The 18,598-nt window shown below is 26.9% G+C and overlaps 2 protein-coding genes across 2 annotated transcripts; both read right to left on the minus strand.

The window, feature by feature from the left end:
* Nucleotides 1-2,002: 2,002 nt before the first annotated feature.
* Nucleotides 2,003-5,200, minus strand: LOC130823597 (VQ motif-containing protein 4-like). The gene has a single exon (XM_057688266.1). It carries the CDS (start codon nt 5,113-5,115, stop codon nt 4,459-4,461), a length of 657 nt encoding a protein of 218 aa, XP_057544249.1. The 5' UTR covers nt 5,116-5,200; the 3' UTR covers nt 2,003-4,458.
* Nucleotides 5,201-11,058: 5,858 nt separating this feature from the next.
* LOC130823483 (non-classical arabinogalactan protein 31-like) lies at nt 11,059-13,047 on the minus strand. Its single transcript, XM_057688099.1, has 2 exons — nt 12,564-13,047; nt 11,059-11,342 (listed from the first exon to the last, which is right to left on the minus strand). Exons 1-2 carry the CDS (start codon nt 13,045-13,047, stop codon nt 11,059-11,061), a joined length of 768 nt encoding a protein of 255 aa, XP_057544082.1.
* Between the last annotated feature and the right edge of the window lie 5,551 nt (nt 13,048-18,598).

Raw genomic sequence — 18,598 nt, forward strand, 5'->3', positions numbered from 1 at the left:
ATAATAATAATAATAATAATAATAATAATGGTTGGAGCATGGATGTAAACATCCATGAGGTCTTGGGTTCGAAAAATCCCCAAGGCATTTGTGTATATAGCAGGTGGTGGGCGCCATGTGGATGTGACGTGGTTGCCATGTGGTTTCCACATGGGTATGACGTGGTTGCCATGTGGTTTCCACATGGGTATGACGTGGCACATCTCTTTCATCCAATTTTTTTTTTACGTTCAACCAGGTTGTCGTAATCTGGTTGGAAAAGTGGTTGAAAATTTTTAAAATACTTTTTTTCTTGTCATTTTGAGATAAATTGTGAAATAGTGTTTTCTGATTAATTTTTCCGACTATTTAATAGTAGGAAATTAGTCGGATAATTTCCTACTATTTTCTGACTAACTTATTAGTCGGAGTTTTCGACTAATCATTGTTAGTCGAAAATTCCAACTGTTTTCCTACAAAAGTAAATTTCCGACCATTCTGAATCGACTATTCAAAATAGTTGGAATTTTGTCGGTATTTTGGGTGGTGGGAATTTTGTTTTTTTGTAGTGAATTATAAATGCTAAAGCCATTGGTGTATTTATTTATCATTTTTGAAATAAAATAATTATTCACTAAAATATGTATTCTACATAAAATCAAATTCATTAGGAAGGAAATAATCAAATCATAAAAATATTTATGAATCTGATATCCTCAAATAAAATAAACATGAGTAAAACCATAATCAAATTTTAAAACCTAACATCCTATGTCAGAGCCATCTTGAAAAATTTAGAAACTCCGTATAAAAATTTTATTTTACGCCTTATTTATAGTAAATATATTTATTTTATTAATAAAACTTAACATATTTCTTTTTTTTTTATCAACTTTTTCATATACGGTAGAAAGAGAGATTATGTACGGTCGATCACCTCACACACCTTGAAAGACACCTCCAACCAATGTACATCATTCCTAAAAGTCAATTTTAAAAACTAACTTTTCATGATTTAATCTATTCATTATGCAAATTGTAAACACTTAACGGTTGCTCTCAATACCATAAAAATAACCAATGTGAATAAGGTCAACTATAAGAACACATGTAGTGCTTATAGTTGATCAATGGTATTATATGTTTAATATTCAAAATATATTTTTGACTGTTTTTAGAGAAATTCTTGAAACCTTTTTGTTGAACGAAGAAATTGTATTCCAATAATACTTGTTAAGGCTTGTTCAATAATATTATGGAGATAGTAGGCCCATTCAACCATAAAAACTAACTTTATTTGTATTTGGAAAATTTGAAAAAAATAAGATTATTAAATAATCTAATTTTTTTCAAATTTTCTATATTTAGCAAGTAATTTATGGACAAATGACCTTTTGATAAGTTGTATAAGCTTATTAATTAGGTTTAAAATACTTTACATTAAAGATGCTTGATTTTTCGCATCACCTACACTAATTGTTCTCTTTTTTGAAGTAGAAATATGATGATTGACTAGAAAATTGCACATATAAATATAAATAATGGCTAATAATAGTAAAACTAAAAATCCATAGAAGGATAATAAAAGGCTATAATTTACAAGAAATTAAAATTGAAGAACAATATTTACCAAAATTTAACAACTAAAACGTGCATACTTTATGAATTTATGATTGCAAAGTATTTTTTATTCGGTTTAAGATAGAAGAATTCTCTTTAGATAAGAGAAATGGAAGAGAGGAAATGGGGAAATCAATATTTATTATAAATAGTGAGTTTTAACCCATATCAATTACAAGACTCATAAATACCGCTATTAATTACTAAGTCAATCAAGAACTCTCATAATCGCATAACTATTAATAAATTAAAAACAAATTAGTGTAAGACAATTTAATTTGTATAGGAATCATTTTTTGTTCAAACTAGTTTAATTGCTTCCCCTTTATATATATATATATATATATATATATATATATTGAAAAATAATTATATATTTACTACTATAAAAATTTTGTTGATTAATAAGAAATATTTTGAAATTTTGAATTTTTTTACAATTTTTTTAATAAAAAGTAGTCTAACTAGATGAAAACACAAAGTGCAAAACAATTCAAAAAAAATAGCGGATATAACCAAATGAAAATACACACCCTTCCAGGGTTGCACCTAAAGTTACCCAAAGTTTCAATGAGAATAGATAGTTAGCTTCATTTACTCTACTCTCCTTTAGACATACGCTCAAGTCAAACAATTTGAGTTTATTTCACTTCCGATCCATAAGAGAATGATGTCCAATTTCCACCGCTACTGCCAAAATACTTTTTATTGTTGCTCTGAAATAATTGCAATCCATAAATCTAATGCGTTTGTTGAATAGTTTAAATCTAGAATTATACATAATTAAAAATTTGATATTATGAAAAATATGCTACGAAACGAATAAAATAAAATCTTACATGATTAAATTTTGTTTCGTATAGAAATAAGTAAGCTACCATAAAATTATTTTGGTGCAACCGTGCAAGTAATATTAAAGGGAGGAAGCATAACAAAACGTTGCAACGTCAAATATAACAAAGGAAAATTCCACGTGGTAGCATTCAGTTTTCATGAAACGTCAGTGATAGCATTTTTGTAAGATTTTTCCACATGGTAGCATCCAATTTATGCACTATCTAACTGTCGTAGCATTTTCCGTTAGATTTTTGTTAATTTTCGTTTAATTCATCATTTTGTAAGACTTCTCCACATGAAAGCATCCAATTTATGCTCTCAAATGTTTAATTCACTATTTTAACGTTTAATTTATCGATTAATTTATCAACGCCCTTAAATATTGTAACAATTAAGTAGATATATATTAGTACTTAGAATGCACCTTTTAAATTTATGAAATGCATATTTTGAGCTTATAAAATGCACCATTTGAATTATTTATTAGTGTTTGTAAAACATCTTTTGAACTTTATAATGCCAATGATTTGAATGATAATAAAATTGTTAAACATTTAAGGGTGTTAATAAATTAATCGGTAAATTATACGTTAAAATGGTGAATTAAACATTTGAGAGCAAAAATTAAATACTAACATGTGGAAAATTCTTATAAAATGATGAATTAAACAAAAATTAATAAGAATTTAACGGAAAGTACTATGACAATCAGATAGTGCGTAAACTGAATGTTACAATGCGAAAAATTCTTACAAAAATACGACCCATGACGTTTCATAAAAATTAAATATTACCAAGTGAAATTTCCACATAACAAAACAGAGCTATCAATTGTAATTATAACAAAACGGAATTTATAATTATTGCAAAATATTATTAAAAAAAATTCACTATTTTCAAACTAGCCCACTTTCCCCACTCAGAGAAAGTCAGAAAATCAACTCATAAAAAGTCACTCAAGATTCCTTCCCCTTCCCTCCACTCTCTCTTGACAGCTCAATCTATTTATTTTTTAAAGCAATTTATTTATTTGTTAAAAAATAGGAGTAATAATACTCATGCACATAAAATTTGAATTTTAACATTAAATTCTTTATTTAATATATTTTCATTGACAATAAAATAAATCTAATATTCAACATATAAACAGTAGTTTTTTCCAAAATTTGTATTTTTTGCATAAAATAGTATCATTAAAAACCATAATTTGTTATTAATATGTTTTTAATTGTTAATAAAAAAGTATTGCAAAAAATGTAGTCTATGTATTTACTCATACTAAAACCTTAGATCTTCTTTCAATGAACAGTTCAATTTAGACAAAAAAGTTAATTTTTCATGAGCTGTCATTGTACTTGCAGAATTTAATTCACTACTCAAAAGTTAATTTCTTTTCTATTTACAGCACAAATAACTTCAAAATAATATTTCCACGTTGCAAAATACCTGACCAAATATATTTTTACGAATCTAATATATTTGTCTGATCATTTTACATAACTAGAAACGAAAAAAGTATTACCTGTGATTTGATGTAAGTACTTCTTATAAGTGATAGTTATATGAGAAATTACTATATTAATTTATACAAAACCAAAACAATTAAATGGTAATATAAATAAATTATACTTCAAAATTCAAATACAACCCAATAAAATTAAAGAAAGATATATTATTTTATAAATGAAAATCAAAGCCACAAAATCAAATTATACAATTGAACTCAAAGACTAAAAATGTGTAAATTTGAAGACCCTCAATTTTTTTTCTCACTTGCTAAATTAGCTCATAACACTATATCATCATTGCCTATTATCTCCCCACTTCCTAGAGAATTTATCAAATTAGCTCATTACATAATAATATCATACATATATGAAAATTCAGTACTCATTTTTGTAAAGGAGAATTGTTATTCCAATTAATTAACTCTATTTATATATAACTAAATAAAAGCAATTAACACTCCTCAAAAATTACATACAAAAAATTGTAAAAAAAAAAAAAGTTAATTTCTAAAATTCAAGAACTTGAATTGGAACCTGGGCCGACCCGAGGAGAAGTAAGAGGAAAAAGGGTCAACAAACGGGGCTCCGAATCACGGGGAGTAGAAACGGGTGAAGGGTGAAGAAAATATCCTTTTCCAGCGATAGCTTTTTCCTCAGCTTGTTTGTCAACAACTGGAATTGGGGATCCGGATCCGGATCTGTTAAATGGGTCTGGAATAAGAGGAGTAACAGGGGAAAGAGCAAGAGAAGGGAAATCAAGGAAAGAAGAAGGAGAAAGAAGTTCACCATTTTGAGGTGAAAGATTTGGTGATAAACGAAGGTTTTTAAGGTTCGTACTACGACGTTCATATAATTTAGATGGTTTTGATTTGATTTGGGATTTAATGGGTGGAATTGGATTAATTTGTTTTGTTGTTGGTTTGGTGGATTCGGATGATCCGGTTAACATTTGGACTACTTGTTTAAAGGAAGTTGTATCTGCTTGAACAAAGGTTGTTGGGTATGGGTTGGATTCGGATCTTGTTATGGGTATTTGTTGTTTTGGTTTTGTTGGTATGTTGTTGTTGTTGTTGTTGTTGTTTCTTCCATTGTTGTTGTTGTTGTTGTTGTTGGTGTTGCTGGAAGTGCTGGAAGAGAGAGAAGGAAGGAGGGATTGAGGATGGAGTTCCATTGATGGGGGAAGAAAGAAAATAAAAAAGAAGGTGGGAAGATGAAGACTTTGAGTGGGGGAAGAAAAAGGGAAAAGGAATAGCGTTAATTATAATGGGGATTTGGTAAGAAATGTATAAAGTGAGTTTCAGTTTCAGTATGAGTGTGGGGTCCAGTTATGAAGACTGTGTGAGTGACTTTGTCTATTTGGGTACGAGACAAAGTGTATCACACTATACCTTTTCTTAAGGTTGACTAAGTGCATGTGCTATAGGAATTTTCATGGGTTATCCAATTCCAAATCAACTTAATCCTAACATCAACTTGTACTCCTTTGGATTCTCAAAGCAATTGTTCATTTTTTTTTTTCTTCTTAAATAAAATTTATAAATTTTAGTATTAAATTATAACTATGAGTTTTTATCGATCTATATGAAAAAATAGATTTATATGGAATTTTGATGAATTCGTTTTAATGTATATTTTTTGAATATCAGCTTTTTAGAATTTTTAAAACTCACAATTAAAATTTTTTTATTTTTAAGTTTGTTTTGAGATCTGCGCAAAAAGTAAATGCATAAGAGAAATGAAAAAAAAAATGAATGATTTACGAATTTATGAATTTTAGTGTCAAACTTTGACTATGATTTCTCATTGATAGATATAAAAAATAATATTTATGTGGGATGTTAATTGATTCGTCTCTTATTATATACTTTTTAGAATTTTTAAAAATTTAAAATTAAAATTAAAAATTTTAAAAAAATTGTATTGAGATATGCAAAAAAAATGATTGAAAAAAAAAATGAAAACAGGCGTATAAGTTATCATCAATTTTTTTCAATATTTTTATAATTTACAATTAGAAATAGTAAAAAATAAACTTAATTTATTGGCAAATGTATATTGTAATTAGCCTAATAAGTTAAACTTGAAACCGATAGTGTAAAATTAAAAAACACGAATAGACATTAAAGTGTAAGAGAAAATGATGATCGAGGAACAAGAATTTAAGGAGGGTCACTTGTCCGTTAGAACTTTAAACAAGAACATTTATTTAGTCAAAAAATTAGTTTGAACTTGGAAGAAGAAATTAAATTCTAGGTAGACCTACAAAATGATTTGATATGCGTTTAGTTAGCCACTCCCAAACAAATAGCCAACTCTCTTCTTCTCATTTAACCTCTGTATCATTTGTTATTTTGATATGTCATTTCATTTGTATTTTTTTATTTTTTAATAATGATTCACCATTTTATTTTAATTCATCTATATATTTTAATTCTCTTTTAATTATATATATATATATATATATATATATATATATATATATATATATATATATATATATATATATATATATATATATATCTTTATTTCATTCTTTCTTTTCATCCACACATTTCTTCACCACTTTCTTTTTTATTCAATTCTAATGGGACATGGAGCAGAAATTAAGAAAATCGAGAAAACTTAGTTAAAAGGTACCCCTTTTTGGCTCTAATAGTCACATTTAACTTTTAACATTATTTATCAATTATTCTTAATTTGTATTTTATTTTTAATCTATAAGTTATAACATAGTCATGTGAGATATTATTCAATTTGTTTCAATACAAAAGATCAATAATATTAATTTTTACAATTGATAATACAATTAGAAATATTAATAATAAAATTATTACATTGACAAATATTTTCAATCAAATGAAACTATTAAAGTGTTTAAAGAGTATAATTTATGATAAAATTGAAAGATACTCGTCAGTAGATTGACTTTTCACATTAATGTAACTTCCCCTCTTAATTCATATTAAATCAAACCAATACAAATCATAATTAATGTAGGTGAGAAAATAGGAGGGAAAAAAAAAAAAGAATTCAATGTGTTACTATAAAACCATTTTATTATTAATTTTGTAAAGTAGACAAAACAAAACAAATTTGCATAGGTGACCTAAATTTTTTTATGAAGTTGTTGGTTATTCTTATATTAAGAAAATTAAAATTTAAAATACTATCTTTCTTGATAATAAAAATTACTTTTTATTATTATAATTTTTTAATTTATTCATCTAAAGTACTTTTTAAACGATTTTGTTGCATCACTATTGTATTTATTGCAGCTCAATAGTTTTATGACTGCATGCAAATTTCTATTATACAATCTTTAAACATCGCCATCCTTTTTATTTTATCGCCATCCCCCATAATGAAATTACGATTTTGCCCCTGCACTTAAAATTTCTTACATATACTCTAACCTCACTAAATAACACCTTTATCACACTTAAAAAACAAAATTACAACATAAAATTTTTGGAGCAAAACCTAAAAAATTCAATCTGCAAACAAATAGTCGAGATAATTTTTATTCGAATCGTATTATTTTTTTAAAACAAAAGAGTCGCACGCAGTCGCGTTGCGACTCACTTTTTTTTTTTCCGTTTTTTATAAAAAAATATACTTAATGTTGATATTATTATTATGATTATTATTATTATTATTATTATTATTATTATTATTGTTATTGCTATTGTTATTATTATTATTATTATTATTATTATTATTATTAAAATTATTATTATTATTATTATTATTATTATTATTATTATTATTATCGTTATTATTATTATCATTTTATTATTATTATTATTATTATTATTATTATTATTATTATTATTATTATTATTATTATTATTGTTATTGGTATTATTATTATTATTTTTTTATTATTATTATTATTATTATTATTATTATTATTATTGTTGTTGTTGTTGTTGTTGTTGTTGTTGTTGTTGTTGTTGTTGTTGTTGATGTTATTGTTATTATTTTTTTTTAATTTTTTTTAAATATTGATATTATTATTATTATTATTATTATTATTATTATTATTATTATTATTATTATTATTATTATTATTATTATTATTTTTATTATTATTATTATTATTGTTTTTAATTTATTATTGTGGTTAATATTATTATTATTATTATTATTATTATTATTATTATTATATTATTGTGATTGTTATTATTATTATTATTGTTATTATTATTATCAAATTTTTATTTTTCTTTTAAATATTATTTTTAATTTATTTTTTTAAAATTATTTATTATTATTATTATTATTATTATTATTATTATTATTGTGATTATTATTATTATTATGATTATTTATTATTATTATTATTATTATTATTATTATTATTATTATTATTATTATTATTATTATTATTATTTTTCCTTTAAATATTATTTTTATTATTTTTGTTGGTGATATTGTTTATTGTTATTGTTACTAAATTTCTCTTTAATGTTATTTTTAAATATTGTTTTTGTTATTAGTGTTATGATTATCATTATTGTTTTATTTATTATTGTTATGATTATTGTTATTGTTATTTTTATTATTATTGTTATTATTATTATTATGATTATTGTTGATTTAGAAAATTAATTACTATAATAATAATAATTAATATTTTATTAAATTATATTTTTTGATAATGATTAGTTAAATATTGTTGTTGTTAAATTATATTTGTTGATAATGAGTAGTTTAATATGTTAATTTAATTATTGTCTTTTGTTCATGTGGTTAATTTAATGTTCGATTATTTTTATTTATTATTAATAGTTAATCAAATTATCAAAATTGTAGTAAGTGACTGATAGTCAAGGGAAAGGTAAGAGTTTTTTTAGACACTTGTTAAGCGAGAATAGTTCTAGGCCTACCCTACTCAGAGGGGATCCTCATGAGAGATGAGTAACGTGTTCTACTAGGAGGGTTAGGCAGGAAGAGGCTGCCAGACACAGTGAGGCCCAACGGTCGAGTGCGCTGAACCATGTGCGCACTCAGTTTGATGACCAGGCTAGCGTCCAAAGTAGTTGGGGGGTTTCTAGTGATGATGATGATGATGTTGAGTACCAAGGCGTTGTTGGTCGTTAGAGGATTGGACTGTTTTCCGCGGGGTCGACGGTAAATTCACACGTGCCGCCCGTAGTTTTGCAGGCGCATCTGAGCATGCCGGACGTAGTCACGTTGAGGATGAGCCGTCACGGGGGAGCAGACACTCATAGTCCGCTGGAACGGACGTAGTTTTGTGCGACTCTTCCGTGGTTCAATCCCACGTTTTGTGCGAATCCTCCGTGGTCCATTCGCACGTTTTGTGCGACTCCTCTTTTTTTTTTAAAGAAAAAACACCCATTCAGATCGATTTAAGTACGTACTCGATCCGATTCATAGTCGCTTTCGTTAGCCATAGTAATCGATTACAACAATTAGCTTGTTTAAAATCAAAGAACATTTTTAGAGAGATTTTAAAGAGATAGTACCGTGTTTGAATTCGTATATCATGCAAGGGCGCTACTAAAAATTCAATATATATAGGGTCGCGATAAAAATGTTCGGGATTACGTTTAAACTTTAAATGTAATGTTTTTTAAGTGATAATAGTGTTATTAAGTGAGATTTACATTTGTTAAACAAATTTTAAGTCCAGGGACAAAATCGTAATTTCATTAGGAGGTGACGATAAAATAAAAAAGGTGGCGATAGAATAATAATGCCCTTTCTATTATTGTGCGAAGTATGTGCCTAACTCTATGAAAAGTCACAAAAATTGATACTAACAAATAAAATAATCGAAAAGTAATTTAGATGAATATACTCCCCTCGATGCATGAGTATAATTAAGAGTAAGAAATAAATAGCGTCCAAAAAGTAAATGGGTTATTACTAGTGAATTGGAGGGAGTATAAATTTAATTTTTTTTATATACTTCTTCCATTCTAAAATACTTGCTACATAAGGGTTTTTGACACTATTCGTCGTTCAATATTATTTTATATATTACGACTAATGTGGAAAAAATATAGTTAAATAGGATTTTGTTTGATTCGTCTAATAGCATATTTTCATAATAAGTTTTTATAATTTTAAAACGTATATAGCCTAATATACAAATGATCAAAGTACCACATTAAATTGCGTAAAAATATAAGATTTTTAAATTTTAATTTTCCCTAAATTAATTATTTTTTTTACATTAATTTTGATTCGTCTAATAGCATATTTTCATAATAAGTTTTTATAATTTTAAAACGTATATAGCTTAATATATAAATGATCAAAGTATCACATTAAATTGCGTAAAAATATAAGATTTTAAAATTTTAATTTTCCCTAAATTAATTATTTTTTTTACATTAAAAGGAGACTAGTGATGATGATAGGTTGGAAAAGTGTGTGCAAGTGACGAAAAATAAAGAGTGGTGAAAGAAAAAGGCCTTAAAACATGGCGAGTAGGGCCATTGAGTGTCGGTATTTTGAGGTCACTTAAACTGTCCTATTTTTTATTTCATGTTTTGTAATTTTGCGTACAATGAAACTATTTTTAGTGGGTCGTCATTTATTACTGGTTTGAAATTTTTATATGCCACATTCCACAATTTACAGTCGTGTGCCGATTTATTTGACTATTTACTCAATCCGTACCCAAAATTGGTATAATGGAAATTGCCGATTTATTACCATAACTTAATAGATAGACAAATATAAAATTTTTCTCAAATTAGAAATACAAATAACATTACGGGCCGTTTGATTAGGGATATTACATGGTGGTAATGAGAATGATTTATAATGTAAATTTTATCAAAAGTTTCTTATCATCTTATGGTAATGAAATTTTAATCACAAAAAAAAATTTTTGTTTACAAATTTCCATTATCACCTAATATCACCTCTCCCAATAGTTATGCATAGGAATGAATTTTATGAAAAAATGAGATGATTAAAGTTGAGCAAGCATAACCATCCAGATAGCTAAAAGATTTTTCAACTAAAATAACACTAGTTTTTCATTCTCATTGTCACTGTTTATTACCAACTACGAAACAGGCTATGGGAGTACTATTTAGTTATCTTAATTATTTTATAATTAGTTAGAATTATAAAATTAGCAGTAGCCAGATGATTTATAAGCGAATGGACCAACAGTATAAATCTTGAAACCGGGTTGACGTCTGGATTTAGTGATAGAAGCACCAAATATGCCTCCATTAAGATCAGTCTTTAACGAGCAAAGTGATTTCCTTGGTGCGTCTCCCAGTGTGGCCGTGCAATCACCCGATGTTGCCCATTGTGGTAATGAGGTGGAGAAGTATCCATCTTTGTCTGTTATACCTATTCTTTGTGCTTTTAGGAACATATTTCTGCGGCAACTTATATTTATAGTAGCACCTGGAGTTTTATACATACCACAATTTAAATAAATGAAAATTGTTTCGATATAACATTAATTCCTATAGCTTGAAGTTGACTAGGATAATTACAAGAAAACTAACAGGGGCATGGCACCTGATTTTTTTTTTTTTTTTTTGATCAATAATTCTTTTACAAAAAATTAAGTAAGGTACTTAAAGGTTGTTATAGTAACAAAGGTAACATTGATTATCATTAAAGCAAGGAAATTTATTCTGGATAATAAAATTTGAAGTGGAGTAAATATTTTAGAGCAAAATGCAATTATTAAGCTAATGTTATGTAACTAAAAACAAAAATGTTTTAAGTATTGACATGATCGAGGAGGACTAGGGACCGAGGACGATGTATGTGAAATTGATATGGTAGATTTTGAAATTAAATTACATGAAATATAAATTTATTAAAGTTAAATTTCAGATTTAAGGGCGAAGCAAAGATTTAAGAGGCCTTATTTATTTTTGTAAAATTTTTTATACGACAATAATTTTATACTCCATATAAGTTACTTCGTTTAATTTTATAGTTGATTAGTGGTTGATTTTATTTTTAAAGTCAATCACCACAATTATACAATCTCAACCGTTTATGAGTAATATAAAATCTAAACCTATTAATTTTTAGTAACTTTAAGTATGATTGAATTGCAAAAATACTTTAAGAAAGAAAATAATTTTCAAATAGAATTTTTTTTTATATAAATTAGTAAATACTTTTAGTTGTCATCACAAATTTTAACCTCAATATTAAATTTTATATATTTTTTATTTAATTAAATTTATTATAGTGGTTGAGTTTAAAGTCAACCACTTTACCTTGTATTGTTATACATTATATTCACGTAAATAATGTAAGATAAAATGCTAGATTGATAGAAGCACTTACTTGGGTGTGGTGAATTATTTGCCTGAAACTGGCAATTGCAATGAACATAACCCTCTACCATGGGCATTCTAATGACGTACGGTAGTAGTCTAAATTTTGGTAATTTAATTTTAGGCAATTTTATTTTTGGTAATTTGAATTTAGGCAGTTTTATTTTTGGTAAGTTAATATTTGGTATTTTAATTTTCGGAAATCCAATCCTTGCATTTGCGTTAGATGGTGGATTAGGAGGGGTGGGAACTAACGGGTAGGATGGTGGTGTTTTAGGTTGTATTATTGGTGGTTGCGTGGGAGGCGGTGTTAGTGGTACGTAACTTGGTGTAGTTGATATAGGGCTTAGCGGCATCATTATTGGTGCTCTACTAGGTGAGTGAGATGGTGTAGGGGCAATCATTGGGGTTATTATAGGTAAATTGGAATTCGGTGGAGGGCTAGTTGTAGGGTAAGAGTAGGACGCGGAAGGAGGAGGGCTTGGTGGATTAACAGGCGTTTGAGTAGCTGTTAGCTGTGAATAACTTAGTGCATTTAGTGGAGGATTCGTAGGGGGTGACATTGGTGGCGTTACTTGGACGTCAACCCTAGGAGGTGGATAAATAATTGGTTGATTTGGAGGAGTTTTGGAAGGATGAGGTGGAATTTGTCGAGGATGTTGTATATCATCATCGAAAGGTAGAGTCACCCGAGGTTGAGTTATCTTCAAAGGGTCTATTCTAGCATCGACTCTTATTATTAGGAGCACGTATAGTAGTACTAAGGCTACTATACCATTATTATTGTTGTAAATAGAGTTACCCCTCATTATTATTATCAAGAACTACTAGTAGTCTAGTAGGGTTATAGAAGATAAAGATAAGATAATTGTTATATAGGATTCTTAATGATGATTTAAAGGTCAATTTATAGCTCTCTAACCTATAATAAAGTATTAAGAAAATAGATTTACGAAATAATAATACAAATAATTAAAACCATTTAGGAAACAACTGTAATGAAAATCATAAGTTCGTTTAATTGTTGATGGCTTTTTCTTTAATTTTATCTTTAACAAGGGCTCAATCTTCACTATATACAGAAAAAAAATAATTTTCTTTTTCCGATAACCATAGATATTTTATAGCATACCACCTAATAAAAAAAATAATAATATTATTAAAATCTTAATCTCAATAATCTAAATAAAAAAAAATGAGAGTCAAGCAACCCTTGAGAATCAAAGAGTGCATACATTTACGTGAAAATGAGATCTAGATCTAAGTATTTGGATGGTCAACTCATTTGATTATAACTTATGCTGGAATAATGTAAGCGAATCATCAGGACAATTCATTAGAGAGATGATCATATATACATTTTAGTTCTATAATTTATGCAATAAGGAAATTTCCGTTTGTCAGTTAATTATAGTTATCAAGTACTATGAAGTTTTATAAAGTAAATCAATTGTCAAACCCTTTTAATTTGCAGTAGAATATACTAATATGTTAATTCATGTATGTATATGCCAATTATAGATCAACAAGAGAATCAGCGGTTAGTGTATCGGTTGAAGGCTTTCCATTTTATCTTCGTATAAAAATTCAATTTTCATCACCTGCAGCAAGGATAATTTCAACTTCGCCTGTATTATATAGATTATTCTTCAGCAGGCCTTACCCGATAAGGCGATAAGGATCAAATGATCCTTGATGAAGATGCCTCCAACCCTACAATGTGGAATTTGAAGGAGTTGATCTAAGTTTCGACTTTCAAGCAAAGGAAAATACAGAAGAAGTTATTTGTATTCGAATGTACGTAAAAGATATATACATTTAAAAAATCGATGCATCCAATTGTATATTCATTTTGAGAAAAACTTTGATTGTTTCACTAATTAACTCGAACAAAACTAAAATTTCACTAAGAAATTAGATGCACATATCACTTTAAGTACACCCCGGGTAAGATTTCCTTTTAGTGAGGCGATGAGCTTAGAGTGGACTAGTCAAGAACTGTTCAAATTAAAATTTTTGGATCACCTAATAAAATCAACCGCGATAAGTCGTATGGTTTTAATTATATTCTTTATAATTTACACAACGTTATTTTTATCTATTTAATATCATCTAAGCAATTTTATTTATTTTTTAAATAATTAAAGTCAGCGACTTATTACTCGATCTAATTTGCTAAAGAAACAAAAATAAGCTGATGTGTCAAATAGTTAGACCTGATTGCCAGCCTGCCACATAACAGTTGTAGACTCAGATGCATAAAATGGGCCTGGTCTAGTTTCCCTTAAACATCAAAGATCTTGGTTGATATAGTCTATAGTATAAAAGGTTGCATTTGGGCCGACCCAGTTTATTGAAATTTTAAAAAAAAATAAAATAAGGTAACTGCTTTATTTGAAATGCGTGTAAGGTAATGACACTCCATTAGAAACTTTTTCAACTTCCATTTCTTTTTTCCTAACAAAACCCCTCAAACTACCCAAAAATAAAAACTCCTTGAATTTTAGTTTTCAATCGCCATTTTCGACTATAAAAATAACTCCTTGAATTTCAGTTTTCAATCGCCATTTTCGACCATAAAGCTTTCCATCTTCAACATTTGCTTAATTCTCATTAAAGGTATGTATCATCTTCAACATTTGCAAGACCATCAAAGGTATGTATTTATATTTCATCTTCACCATTTACGTTTTCAAAGCTTTCATTTTTTTTTTGGGTTTATTGTGTTATATATTAGTTGGAATTACAATCCTCTTATTTTTTTTTAAAAAAGTTAAGCTTTATCAATGGTAGAAATAGTGATGTTGAAGAAAACAACAATAGTGGAAATAGTGATATTGAAGAAAGAAAGTAAGTTGGTGTTTTAACCTAATTAAAGTTTATAGTTTAATATTTTAAAATTTTAAATTTGTTTGTTTTTTTGATTTTACTTGTTCTTGATTTTAGGGTTTAAAATTTGGAAAAGATAAGTGATGGTGCTGTCCTGACTTCTGTATTCACAAAGAAGATCATAAATATTCTTTCTAAGGATCAAGATGACAACTCTCAACAATCAAAGGTGGCTGATTAAGTATCCAAACAAAGAGCTTATAGTAGCTGAAAATTATAATATTATGTATTTGGATTTATAATATTGTGTATTTGAGTTTATAATAGTGGTATTTATCGTATTGTTATGTATTCATATTTGGGATTATGTTGGAAGTATAATAGTGTGTATCTGGATTTATAATAGTATATATATATATATATATATATATATATATATATATATATATATATATATATATATATATATATATATATATATATATATATATATATATATATATATATATATATATATATATATGAGTTTATAATAGATTATATTTGTGTTTATAATTGTGCGTAGTTTATAATATTTTGGATTTATAAAGTAATGTTATAATCCCAACTAAATAATGTTATACCCCCAACTAAACAATGTTATAATCACAATTAAACTATGTTGTAATCCCAATGAAACTATATTATAACACCCATTAAACAATGTTATACTCCCAACTATATTATATTACAAACCAACTAAAAATGAGATAACCTAGACTGCACGATGTTATACTCTCAACTACATCAACCTATGTCAAATATTTACAGTTATAATACCAATCATATTATGTTATAATCCTAAATATAAGTTATTATAACCCCAAATATACTATGTTATAACCCCAAATATATTATGTTATAACGAAAAATATATTATGTTATAACCCAAAATATATTATGTTATAACGAAAAATATATTATGTTATAACCCCAAATATATTGTTACTAGACAATGTTTACTCCCAACTACATCAATCTATGTTAAATGTTCACAGTTATAATACTAATTATATTTTGGTTATATCCCCAAATATATGAATATATAACCACAAATGCTTTTATTACAATTCTCTAAAAATTAGCCATAGTTGTCTTCTTCAAGATCACTGTTTTTCCACTACTCATGAACCTTAATTTTAAAAAAAAATCAGAAGAACCACAATAGTTTTTATTTCCTTCCCCAAATAGTATATATTGTTGTCTTCTTCAACATCACTGTTTTTCACTTTTGATGAAGCTTTATTTTAAAAAAACACACAATCAAATTCAAGCACTAAATATTGTAGAATTAAAAATCAAATTTTTCATTTTCAAGGGATAAGTTAATGTGGGGAAGAGGCAATTATTAATTAGACTTTTTATATTCCCGAATATAATACACGCGCGTAGGAAGAAAGCAACAATTTTTTTTTTTAAAAAAAAAGAATTCAAAAGGGAGATGTGAGTTGGGCTCTTGAAAGGCGTCTATACTATAGACGGTCTCTCAAGAGAGGGCCTAAACATCAAATGTAGAAAATGGGCCTAGCACTAAAGGATAGCAAATTAAGCCCAAAATTAGCAAAAAGAAGTTTTTTGTTTTTTTAAGATTACAAGGTACTCTGATAGAAGAAGTAAGATAAGATAATAATTAAATCTAAATATTTTCTTAAAATCTAGTATGTATTTTGCAACTGTGACAAGATTCAAATCAACTATAATAATATCATAATATGATTTTTTTTTTCATATAATGATATAGTAAAAAAGGCCATTAAAAATATAAAAAAGCCATTAAATATAGAAAAAATCATTTGATTGTAAGTATAATTTTTTTACCAAACGCAACATACAACAGAATTATTTAAGTACATACTTTTATTCTTGATATAACATGTACCTTTTCAATTTGTATATGAAGGTATTAGACTATTAGGTGTATAATTATACACACTTTATGTATCAGTTATTAAAATTGATATTTTAAATTCACATGGAGTGGTATATGTGTGTTCTATTTTAAGTTAGACTGTGGCAAAGCATGTGAGGTGAGCTAATTTTGTACTCTTATGTTGTGTGGTTTGAGTTTGACATTAGTAATTTAGTATTGTTTGTAATGTTTGCAGCAGTACAGTCAGCAGAGATGTGTCTTACTCCAATTGGTGTAGTCTGAAAGGGTCATTTTCTGGGCACCAAGATGCTTGTCAACTTTCACTTGCACAAACCACCCTTCTGCTTTTTGACAGCAATGGATTCATTACTTATTTACTTCACTTGATTGCTTATTAAATGTACTGATGTACACTTCTCTTGTACTATGAGAAGAGTATATACATGTAGACACTACATCTATTCTTTCAGGTTATCACATTAGATTTGAATATAGGTGTTTTGAGTTAATTTTAAATTGAGTCTTGTGTTAATATTGGTTTTTTTATAATTTTAAATTCATTTTGAGCGCAATGTCAAGTTTAATTATAACGTCAAGTAAATGTCAGAGTGTTATAATATCAGATTTGTTTGTAATGGGCTAAAATATTGGTATGTTCTAACCAATAAAGAACTAAAAAAGTTGGTGAAAAAAAATATATATATATAAATAAAATGAAGAAAAAATTAAATTTATGAATAAAATTAGAAAAGAAAATTTATATAATTGATGAGATAATTAATAAAGTGGTATAACTGGAATGGAATTATGGAATGATCTTAATTGGTATCATCTATGTTCTTGTAAGTTTTAACATGTAGTCAATTGATGGTTTGGTTGATAAGGAATTTATCGAGCAGTTTTTTTCAACCCCTCAATAAATCAAAATCTAAGCGAAAACCAACTACAAATTAAACCAACAAACTGATAGAAAAATTGATTACCAAACAAGATTAATTGGCTTTTAGTAGAAATAGTACTCAGAGAAGATCATAATAATAATGGTCAATGCTTACATTTTCTCTAAGTTGTATACTTAGTATATTTGTTGTATCCAATATATTCTCACATTTCCATGAGAAACAAAATTATAGGAGTACTTTGTCACTCAAATTACAATATTCATACCCCATTGGAGAATTAGGTCATTTTAAAATCTATTTTTTTCTTTTTCTTTTCAATTTTGCTATATATTTTAAATAAAAATGAGAATATCTTGAGTATGATAAGAAAAACTAAAGAGAAACAAAGAGTACTTGATAATTATAAATTGATAATGTATCAAATATTCTTAGACTTCAACAATTGATTCATCTTGTGATTAACATGTTATTGCAATGTCAATTTTCCTAGCTAGCTTGAGAGATGATTATGATCATCTTATAGCCCGCTTTATGAGTTTCACATTAGAGAAAGAAGTTGGGTGTTTAAGGAAGTACGAGAGGTTGAGATTCGAATCACTACATAACTTGATCAATGAGATGTATATAAAGTGCCTTAAATAAGATAAGAAGGTACAAAAACCTTTATCATATGTTGAAGGAAGGTGCATTGAACAAGACAATAGTGGTCAAAGAAGTTAG

Source organism: Amaranthus tricolor, chromosome 9 (assembly GCF_026212465.1).
Source record: "Amaranthus tricolor cultivar Red isolate AtriRed21 chromosome 9, ASM2621246v1, whole genome shotgun sequence".
Lineage (NCBI taxonomy): Eukaryota > Viridiplantae > Streptophyta > Magnoliopsida > Caryophyllales > Amaranthaceae > Amaranthus > Amaranthus tricolor.